General features: G+C 41.2%; 1 protein-coding gene across 1 annotated transcript; it reads right to left on the bottom strand.

The window, feature by feature from the left end:
- Window positions 1-55: 55 nt before the first annotated feature.
- Window positions 56-1080, bottom strand: LOC127143392 (protein myomixer-like). The gene has a single exon (XM_051076543.1). The coding sequence runs from the start codon at window positions 305-307 to the stop codon at window positions 80-82; it is 228 nt and encodes a 75-aa protein (XP_050932500.1). The 5' UTR covers window positions 308-1080; the 3' UTR covers window positions 56-79.
- Between the last annotated feature and the right edge of the window lie 10918 nt (window positions 1081-11998).

Below are 11998 nucleotides of genomic sequence, written 5' to 3'. Positions count from 1 at the left end.
TACTCTCTCCTCACTCAACAGTTGTCCGGTCTCTGTTCAGCAGGCAAGAAGAGGGTTGAACAGAAAGTGGAGGAAGAGCTCAGTTCTCCACCTTCTTGTGCATGTTGAGAATGCACAGCACACAGCCCAGGATGGCTTCCTTGGACTCCTGGGATCGAATGCGGTCCCAGACGTGGCGCAGCGCCGTGCCAAGGTGGGCAGCGCCTGTAGAGAGGCTTCTCCTGAGGAACTGTGCCACTGAGCCTGCCAGTCTGCTACTGAGGAGCCTGATAACCAGGGACCGCAGCAAGATGAAAACTGCTGGCATGCTGCCTGACTGTGCTGTGCAAAAAAAAAGAAAAAGAAAAAAAGAAAGCTCAAAAAAGGAGGGGGGAGGAGGAGGGTTGGTTAAGAGAGGGGATGAAGTCACCACCTCTCCACTCACTCTCTCTCTCTCTCTTTCTCTCTGTCAGGAGCGACAGAGCGGAGAGAGGGCTGTAAAGCCTGGCTGTCAAAACTTCCCCTCTGAACTCGAACAGAAAATCTGCTCAGATAAGAAGCGAGGAGTAATGGAGTCAGAGTGAGAGACCTCTGTTAGACCTCTTCAATCACAGCTTATCCTCTATGAGGTAATATCCTCAGCTGAAACACTCTCTCACACACACACCCACACGGCCTCTACCTTACCTCCACCTCGTGGAAGTGCAGAGGAACGGATTCAGCCCTGAGGCGTTGTGCTCTGTTCCAGTGCAAAAAATTGCAATACGAAAAAGTCTGTCAGTGGCAGATTTAAAAAAAAAAATATCCAGGATTGTCTGCTAAAACCTGAGAAGCTTCAGAGGCTCATGTAAGTGCTGCCGGTCCAGGAGTGAGAGTGCTTTCCTCAGCTCTGAGCCTCCTCTTTCCCCATCAGTGAGGAGCAGTTGTCACACAGGTTGCAGCTGAATGGAGCAGAACATCCCTGTCGCTCTGCTCCTTAAACCTCAGACCTGCTGTTATGACAAGTGTGGGGGGCAAATTACAGTCAAGCAGATGATGACCCCTACCACTCCTTAATGGTGGCTAGGGTTCAACAGAGCACATGTTGGGCTGACTGATTGGAATGGCAGGGGTGGCGTGCGAGCGTGTGTGTGTGTGTGAGGGGAGTGGGGATTACTGAGGAGGGCAGACAGCAGAGAAAATATTTGCAGGGGAGCAGAGGGGAGAATCTGCTTCCACTGGTGAAAGCTTTTTCCCAAAAAAGGGAACTCTCACTCCTCGCTCCGCTGCCCTCTGACATGACCCCTGCACCTGGTCCAATGGCTCTCAGGAGCAGCTCAGCCACTTATAAAGAAACCCCAGTGAATGTAATGAAACCGAGCATTTTGCACGCCTCATTTTACAACACAGTGCTTTTGAAATTAGTGTTAACAGAATAAAAACTCGTGCAGTAAAATAACATTTAACAGAAACAGAAACATTAAAGTATTCAGTCATGCGCTCTTATGTCTCCAGTGTGACTGTTTTGTTTGAGCTGACAGCAGGGCAGCTCAGCAGGGCTCCATATGGCAGAGGTAGCCCTGGAGTCGACACAGTTAATGATGCTTTTAAAAGAGGCTCTGGTTTCATGATGAAGTCATCTGAGGAAGAGTTTTAATGTGTTGCAGCTTGAAATCAGAGATAAATTCTGCCCAGGCTGGGTGGTGTTCACGGAAGGCTAGATGGGTGGAGTTCAAGGGGTTTGGCTAACTTTAAAATGCCATTTCCTCATATTGCTGGGTGACTGACTCTAAAAGTGTGTGATTTATGTGTGCAGTGAGTACACTGCGTGACTATGACACCACCGGATGCTTAAATGTTGGTTGTGTTCAGTTGGAACATTTGGAAATGTGGGAGATTATTTTTAATTTAGGATCGTTTTTGTTGTTGTCGGAAAAGAAATATATGTAAACATCTTTTTGCAAATCATGCTGTGTAAAGGCAAATCAACAGCCAATCCACAGCTGTGTCTATAATACATCTTAAAGCAAGTAATGAAAAATCCAGAACATATACTTCGAACATAACTTCAAAAAAAGGATAAAACGGATTAGGCTACAGGTCTGAGCTGTTTGCATCCATGTTTAATAGTGAGTACTGTTTGATCTACCCTAAAAATAACACCAGGAGGAATTATTATTATAGTTTTTTGTGGTGTAATATATTTATTCAACTTTATACATGAAGAATCTTGACTGACTAGATTATGGATTTTCATAGTGAAAAATCTTGTTTGCTAAAAGCTGCCTTGCACAGTTTTAGGCTATAAAGAATACCCTTATCTCCTCAGTGAAAGTCCTACTGCAAATACTTTAGTGAAATATATGAAAGCTTATTCTTTTGTTTTTAGTCAGGAGGATCTGTTTGTGCATGCCCCGTTTTAGCCTGTAAACATTTATAACCGAGTCAGTGTCAGATTAGATTTGAACCAGGTGTCCCACCTCTGCCAACCAAGTCAGATTAGGCTACTGTAACACCTTCCTTATGTTGTTTACCCTGGAAGTCCTCCCTCTCTCTTCACAGCTCTCGTTCACATCTTGTGTGTAATGTTAAACTATGCTGCCCACATCCGTTACAAATAATTTAAACCTCAGCCTTGATCTGATCTGAGAGCTCTTTACATGTGACATCCTCCTTTATTTGCATCTTTGAGGTTGGATGTTAAAGACAAACTAGTTCTGGCCTGATGGCTGATATCACTGCCTCCCAGGATGATAATAAAACCCTGATGCTTTCCCACCACAGGCCCTGGTTAGTGATCACCCTTGTAAGATATCTTCCATTTTATTAGAGTCAGTAAATACGACTTAGAAGACTTGTTCAAGGGGTGATGTCACTGAGGCTGCCCGCATGAAAGGAGACTGATAGCTGTGGCGGAGGAGAGAATATGCATGGGAGCTAGAGGGGGTCTGTACTTTTCCACTTGGTGTATGTCATCACTAAGGCATGATCGGCCTGCTGGTCAAGTTTCAGTACAGATAAGATTAAGTTTGTGCTCTGGATTGTGATCAGAAAAGAAAAGGTTTGAAGATTTAAAAATGGTTGATATGAAAGGAACAGAAAAATGAAAATACTGACTTCGCGTGTCACATCAGGCACGCTTGGCCTGAGCTTTAAAGTACCCAGAGAGGTCTAACCCCAACATTGGACGCTTCTCCAGCTCTGCATAGCGCAGATCCACCATCCTTGATCAACTGAATTTGACTAAAACTTTCCTCTTAAATCATTAGAAGCAAGTCTTTGTTTATTAGTTTTATAGTTATGGCTGAAATGTATTGGTTAATGTTGGATGCCAGACTTGAATCACTACCATAATTTTTAAGTCTTTAGAAGCAGCACACAGAGTCTGTGACGACGTTTTACTTTTACTTTGTTTGAATTGAAAGAACAAAAGGCTACAGAGAAGGTTGTTTTCACTGTTCAGCCTGTGAATGTCAAAGAATCATACAATGTAAAAGACAGGAGGGAATAGTGCCAATGTGAGGTCATTAATTTGTACTACTGCTTATCTGTTAATCTATATAGCTTTAAATTCCTTTGTTCTTAGCTCACAAGTCTGAACCCACATCTTGTCAGTGACCTCGCCTCTCAGATGGCTCGCCTGTGGGCTTTTGTACTTCAGCCACTGAGGCTAATACACAGCATTAACAATGAAATGATTTGTGCTTGAACAGAACAACATGACCGCTGCAGTTCATAGACATGGGGAAATATAAACACATTACAAAAGTCACATTTTCAACATTTTACTACATGGGTTTTGCCTATCCCAGATCTCTTCGGCTTGAGAGCGGAATGGGTTGGAACACAATTCATAACGTTAACTTCAATCAAATCCTCTTAAAAAAATAAAAGCTGAAGCACTGAATCCTGTAATCATTGATTTAATAACAGCATAATTGTGACACCAAGTTCTGATGCTCCCCTGAGGCTATACTTGACCTAACGAGGCTGCATGCTTATCAACTGACGTTCACGCACACCTGTGGTACTTAATCCTGGGAATCCTGTTTCACACATTTCTTCTGAACATGTCCACTCTTATCACAACCGTGAAGAGCCCAAGCAGTTGGATGACATCACTTGCAATAAAATGCCATCTTAGTCAGTTAGTACTCATTGTTTAGAGAGAGACAGTGCCAAGTTTTTTTATGTGGCAGAAGAGAGGCAAGCAGAGACAATGAAAATGAAATGAAACTGTCTGCCATGATGCATGTATTTTTTTAATCTGTTAAACTGCAGTGGCATTGTTTAAAAAAATGCTCCTATGTAAGATATATTTAACCTTATTAAATATCTTGGTATGTTATAGACATTTATAGGTGGTTATTATGTAGAGAAGCTTTTTTAAAGGTAACTGACATCAATAATGCCACGATCTCTGGCCTCCTCTTTCTGCATTCCTCCATGCAAACATGCAACTTCTAATATTTGCTCTATTCAGCCTCCAACTTTGGCAGCAAGGTGGAATCATGAGTAGAAAACAGTGTCAGAAGCCTGTGTTATTAAGTATGTTAAAATAAAAAGGCAGGAGTCAGACCTGGCTTTAAGACAAAAGGGCCTTTGTTTTGACTCAGACCTCCTAGATTTCTTGTCCCTACCATAACAATTGGCCTCAACGTTAGGAAAATACATCAGGCAGTACAGTTGGGAAACAGTGATTTTGGAGAGGTTATAGAAGTTTAAGATCAAAAGAGGCTTTCACTGGCTCTGAAAAAGCTGATAATTCAATGTCAACATTCAGGTTTATCCAACTGCTCAGCAAGGAAACTTGTAGATTATCAAATGTATCCACTTCATGGCTAGTTTGTGTTTTTATGTCTGGACTAGAGGCCAGTTGATGACAAATTGGCATCCATCAAATCATTTGTTCTCAATAAGTGTAAGGGTTACTGAGAATGAATTTTGTTTGGCCGTATTAGAAAAATTTTGGAATCAAAGTTGGTCTGGCTGTTGTTCCACTGCCTTGGTCCAGGCTGACATATCTCAACAACTTTTGGATGGATTACCATGACATTAGATATTTGTATTTACACTCATAGTCCCCAGAGGACGAATCCTGTCGACTTAGGGGATAATATGCAGTTGGTGAAATATCTAGACAATTACTGGATAAACTGGAATGTTATCTGGTAGAGATATTTAAGTCCCCCTGAGGATAAATTGCAGTAACTGTGGTGACCCCATAACTTTCCACCTAGCGCCACCATCAGGTTAAAAATATAAGTCCTCCATTTTGGATTACGACCAAACACCTGCAGAACTAATGCATTTAGTGTCGTCATTGTGGTTATATTAGCATGCAGACATTAGTGTTTACGTACAGCCTCACAGAGCTGCTACGCTCAGTCTTGTTATTTCATGTGTTCATATTAGTTTAAATGTTAATTGGCGCCAAAAGCGTTTTCCAATCTGTAGCAATCTGTGATTAAAATTTTCATCAGCAAGCAGGGACACACACACCTTCCCCAGAGTACAATTTGAAGCCACCCTCAGGTGGCAGTCAGGCTCATTGTTGGGATGAGGTCACTCCATCATGTGACATCATAGTTTCACATGGCCGTGCTCCGGCAGCAGGAAGCAATTTTCTCATATCAAAGGTTGAATAACAGAAAAAAGCTGCACCTTATTTTTGCCCTCTCCAAAAATATCAATCACCCGGAGAGGGAGACTTAACATTTGACCTCTGATGTCATTCCAGCGGCAAGTAGGGTGCCTTAAGCCTTTATTTGGAAGCTCTGTTGACCCAGCAGTGTGATTTATTAATCACATACAGGAACTTTAATCATATGCTTCGGCCTGCCTGGAGTTTATTGCTTGCCTGTGTGTTGACATGTGAATGGACCAGTGTTGCCAAGTGGACAGGCTTGTTAAACATTTTTAATGCAGAATCAAAGAATCAAGAAAAGAAGCGAACCTACATATTTACATTTAAACATTTACATCTCCAGGCATTTGATGGATCTGCTCTGTAATCATGATGTACTTCAAAACTTCACAAGAAAAACAGCAGAAGAAAAAGAAAACTGTTTCATCTGAGTGCTTCAGGCAAATGGAAAAATGTAGGCAAGCCAAAGTACATCTTGAGTCATTTTTGAACACCACTATTGCGTTGCAGATTAGTTTAATGTTTTGGTTGAGGTAATTCTTCTCTGTCATTTTCTAATTGGAGGTAAATAAGGAAATACCAATAAATACACAGACAACTTGTTAAAACCCCTACAGATGTTCTTTAACCTTGAAAAGCAGTGGGGTCACACTCATTTTATCTCCCCACGAAGACGTCATTACACTTCACCTCAAAGAGTCTGGATTTAATACAGGGCAGACGAATGTAATTTTTTTTCCTGCTTTGACATACAAGGTGGCCTTGAGGGCTTTACATAACAAGCTGGACCTACCTGAAAGTTCTGCGTTATTGTTTGCCTCACTCATGTCACCTCCTGTTAGTGGAATGGATGAGCTCATTGCTGACACCAGTCTGAGCTATGTGTGGCTTGTTGATGCCAAGATTGAGCTGACAAACACACTTACACCAGTGATACATTTCTACAGAATGAAACAGAGTGACAAAACATTGTTTGTCTGGTTTTCAAGGCATTAAAAAGCAAATGGAAGTTTACACAGACATATTATGATTTTGGGAAGTTCAGCCACTATTTGTGAGCATTTGTGGTACCATCAAAGAATAAAACTTAGGAGGCTCAATTTGTGGTTTCATAAAGTACTAGTGGACATTTTACTTTCAAATAACCTTTACCTCACTGCAGAGCTACCAGTGACAAAGCAGAAATTGTTCACGTTGCTGGGTGTTTGCGTTCACAAAGCCCTATTCACTAGTAGAATAATCCAGACTGCTGTCTCTGTTGGCATAGATTGTTGCAGCTATGTCAGGATTGTGAAAAGCATGTGAATTGCATTTGAGGCCAAACTGTTGCTTTAGAGAGACCACATGTGACTGAACAAAGTTCCTCACGTTCCAGATAAAAGATAAATTCATGGATCACAAGAAAGAACACAGAAACTTTACTATATTTGAGCATCATATGGGGATGATAGGAGCAGGTGCAAGTGTCTTCACATAGGGCGCGGGATAACAATTGGGTTTAAAAACAGGTGCTGTGCAATCTATGAGACAACTGTCCCAAATGTGTCGGAGGAGGAGTGGGGGGAGGTGGGGCTCTCTTGGGGCAAAAATAGAAAGTGAGCCACATAATTAAAGTGGTTCAAATGAAAATACTTGTTGCTGCCAGTTGTCTCTCCTGTTGCAGTCAATCTGAGAGACCCTGTGGAATGGTAATTATTTTGTCCCATTATATATGATCATAGTAAGTATTGGTATCACTGTCATAAACCAAACTGCATCAATAACACAGCATCATAAAAATCAAATAGTGAAATCATCGTGGGGGGGTGGAGTATAACAATGGTTTAAGGTATAAGTGAACGTTCACACCTTTGTGTGGTTGAATTGAAGCCAGAAACATTTTCTTCTCTTCATTTGGGTTTGTTTTTCGGGCGGTGCTGAAGCCGCAAGCAAACAAACAAACAGAATCACCACATACCCTTAACACCTGCTCCATAACCTGGAAGTCAAGGGCCACGTAAACCACAGAGCTGCAGTTTTAATGAAGCTTAACAAACACTTAAAGTTTGATTTCTGTTACTTCACTAAACCAAACCAATCTTGGTGTCACTCTCAGTAAACACAACATTACATTTTATCACAAACGCAATGCAGTAATGGGTTTTGTAATTCTATTTTCTCAATCTTTACTGACTTTCAGGTCAGACATCAACTACAGAATAGTCACAAAGGTCAAACCTGCTTTTAACAGCTGCATAAGCATTTTGTTGCATGTTTTTATGACCAGAATGGAAATGATAATATGCTATTAAATCACTCATCTGTTAGGATTTCAAGCTTTGTCCAATAACTGGCCTCCCTGCACAGCCACATGACTTTGCTTATAAACTACGGTTTGTTGGTTAATTGGTAATTGGAAACATAGCCTGACCAATAAAAAGCTGCTACAGAGTACTAATTTCACTCCTTTTTCAGAGCAATTCAAATGAGCCATAAGCGAGAAAATGACCTAAGGCACATACCAATCGTCTTCTTTAGTAACTCACAGAGAGGAGCTCTGTTCATTTAATAACCCCCAAATTAAAGGAAAATGTATGATTTAATCATCTGGCCACAGGCTTAGATCATGCTCTATGACATCATTCTGGACTGCTTAATGCTGTTGACCTAATCCAGCTATAGCGGAAGTCAAATCAGTACGTTTAACATCCGTGGAATATTTCTGCACGCTGTAGTAAAGCACTGACCTTAGCTGGTAGATGCTTGTGTTCGTAGCAGGATTTATAAGCATATTTCCATATAATGATAGTTAAGACTTAAAAAGATAGAGTATTACCATTTTTGAGGTAATGACCACAGCACCATGAGCGTGCTCTACTGCAAGAATGTGACTTATTTTGGGCCCATGCAATGGAAATACATAGTGGAAACTGTGGAGGAACCTCAGTAAGTCTATTACTGTGTAAAACATAATAACGACATTTTCAGGCCATTTCCACGCAGTAGTTGAATATAATAGAGAAGCAGGCAAAAACAATGCTGCAGAATTACACTGAACTGAACTTATAGTAGTTGTTTTTCACGTCAACATCAACAAACAGTTCTTTCCTTTCATTTATTGGTTTATATTGCATGGAGTTGGTTTTACTGTTCATAATAACAGCACTCTTAGGACTTTTATGTGCCATGGTAAAGAAAAAGGTTAACCAAATGAGCCATTTCTAAGTAGAGGCTGTATTTTTCTCTGCCACAAAGCATTGCAAAGCGCTTCCATCACTGGGCCTGCCCAAGAATACCAAACAACAGTTGGTTTTAGCAGTTGTTGTTGACTTGCAGAGCTATGCTGCAGTTGGGCAACTCCTGTTCTCTATGTCAAGGCATAAGAACAGACAGACACCACATGTGTTGGCTATAAAGTTTGTAAAACACACCACTAAGCAAATGTGTCAAAGAGTGGCTCAGCAGGGCAGATGGGTGACGCAATGTGTGCAAATGCTGACAGGTGGGATGGCAGGCTTGACTTTTTAGGCAGAACAAACTGGGTGTATCTGCAAGAGATCACAGAGACTTTCACTGGGCTGGGCTCTCTGTTCCTGTGAGATAAGAAACTCGCTTTTTGCAGCTACCACTCACGCATATCAGGTCTGTAAAGAGGGGTCAGACAAGACAAGAATCTCTAAATGTTAATGAGATTATCAACGTCTGGAATAACCAAATAACAGCAGGTTTAAGTGTAATCTTTGGGAATAAACAAATCAGCTCTATTTCTTTTCTTTCTGTTGGTGAAAAGTCAGTATAATTCTAGTATTATAGATTGAGACCACAACATCTAATAGGCGGAGGTGTATGCGTGCCTTAGTATAATATCAGTGTATTATATCCCATATCATTATGCAATATTGGGGTTTGGATGTGCAAGCTCAAAAACAAAACAATTACCCAAAATAACATCCTGTGTCCCAGACATGTGATCATTTAAATAAACTTATCCAGGCCATTTCCAGAAATTCCTGGGTCCGCTTCCAGACAATAACATCATCTAACAACAACTGTGTAATGTCAGTAGAGTATGGGAAAGGACTGCTGAGTGGACAGCTTTTGGGATCTACACATCAGAATTTAATCTGTATCTAATAGGTTGAGATAGAGAATGCAATACTTCTGAAAACAGGATTTTTACTGACCTGACATTACACCTACAATGATACTACAAAAGCAACAAACTACAGGGATCTAGATGTTTTACATTTTTGAATGATAGTAATTTTAGAATCTACTACACCTTGCAATGTATTGTAACCTATTTTTCTGTGGCTTTCCATCTGTGGTCTGTAATCACCTACCAGAGCTCCAGGGGACAGCCATGGACAGCTGTCGTTTGGGCAGCTACAACCACAATCTCACCATTGTGCATGACGTGCAGCTGGCATGGGGTTGGAATGCCTATACACAATGAATCAATCAAAGCTCCTCCTAAGTGGACCAGACCTGGGCAGTGATATGGGCAGATCCATGGCAGCTGTAACATGGCTCCTCGCTGCCATAATCCTTTTACAAGGCTCTACTTTCACTCTAACCTGACCATTTGGAACCAAGCTAAAGCCACCCTTTTGTAATTCAATGCTCTTAAAAATTAGGTAGCAAAATTAAGTTGCATGAGGTGTCATATTTACAGTCTAGACGTGTGAAACTGGCTGTTTAATGGGACCCACTAAAATTCACTGTATGAGACAGGCTTCACATACTACAAAATAGAAAGTTCCACTAGAGTTGTTCCCATTTATCCTCAGCCCCATCACCTGGGCCTCAGTTACAGTAGGATTAGGTCAGTCATGCCCATATGATCCGCGGATGAAGACTGTTTTGTTCTCCAACACAGGCAAGCTGCCCAAGAGCACATTCTTATTTATTGACAGCATTGTAATATTTGCAAGATGAAGGACTTTTCTTTATATCAAGCACAAATTCATACCTAATAACTTCACAGTTTGACCACAATCTCACACGGGAGTAATCTGAGGTCGTCGGCTTATTTAGTGGTTGAACACACTGGCCTTGTTGGTATGCATCTATCATGCCTAAATGTTTTTAAACAACTTCTCCTGGGATGCTGCGCGATAACTAACCATGCTCCTCCAGTCCTTATGAATTCCTGTCGTGCAAGCAGCCAGCGCAGAGTATCAGATTATTAAGTGCATTGCCCAAGTACACCTCAACCAGACCAACTGGATCATCTGATCACATTATCTGACCAGTAATACTAGGGTAGGGATCATATTCTTAAAAACATTTTGGGCAGGAGTCTATGTATTAGGGGCTATGACAGCTCACTGAGCTCATGGGTAATCCAAAATGTGTGTAACAGCACCATCTACTGCGGAACCTATGTTATTGTGTGTGACAGAAATAAGCTTCCTTCAGCTGTGGGAACGGGGGTTACATCAGCTTGCTCCAACATCTTCCTTCACCAACTTAGTCTGTCAAAACAGTGGTTCACAACCTTTCTGACTTCTGACCCCCTTAATGTAGGTATTAGTTAGTTATAAGCAGCGGTACAAAAAATATGATTTCTTATCAGGCTGTGTCATTTGAAGGACTGGTTTTTGGCCATTGTAGCACAGATTTTTCTAATAACAACTGCTTTATTAGCCAATCATTTGGCCCTGTCTCAAAGAGAGGCCCTCTGTCAGAATCTAGTTGTATTTGTTTTATCTATACTGCACTCACATGGGGCCTATTCCTGTGTTCAATCAAACTTTATAATGAAGCTGCTGTCAAACCTGGAGGCAACAGGTAAATCTAAACATAAAATACCCAAGGGGCGGGAGGTGGGGGTCATTAGCCAACAAGTAGGACTTGCCTAAGGCCTCCAAACAGGTTAATCAGGCCATGCTGCATGAAAACACTTAACCTTTCCCTGGAGAATGGAAAGAATTCCTTGATGAAAAAACGTGTAAACATGAATACTAATTAAAACCCGTAGAACGAGCGCAAATAGAGGTTTGGGCACTGGGTTTTGTCAATGTGAAAATAATTTTCTCCAGGATGAAAATAGCCAACAGGGGGTGCTAGTGGACGCTTCTCCGCCCAACACGTCACGAGAGTCGGTTGGTCCTCCCACTGGTGCCGGGATGATGAAGTGTTACTTTAATGTATCGAGTATTTCGGGTTTTCGAGTATTGAGTGTTCAACTTTTAGGTCACAAGAGTCCTAGATACATTAACATTATATGCTGGTATCATGTGAAAATGAATTAATATGCTTCATCATCCCTTCAAAAACATTAAGCTAAAGGCCACATAACGTGGTTTAATTAATGTTTTAATTTAAGTCTAGCGATGTGTTGATGCTCCCTGTGTGCTTTTACAGCAAACTAACAATAATTACTGTCTGACATTGGTACATAAATTTCTT

The sequence above is a fragment of the Lates calcarifer genome, linkage group LG16_LG22, assembly GCF_001640805.2.
Source record: "Lates calcarifer isolate ASB-BC8 linkage group LG16_LG22, TLL_Latcal_v3, whole genome shotgun sequence".
Taxonomy (NCBI): domain Eukaryota; kingdom Metazoa; phylum Chordata; class Actinopteri; family Centropomidae; genus Lates; species Lates calcarifer.
The sequence above is the reverse complement of the archived record's forward strand: the minus strand, read 5'-3'. Positions and strand labels throughout refer to the sequence as shown.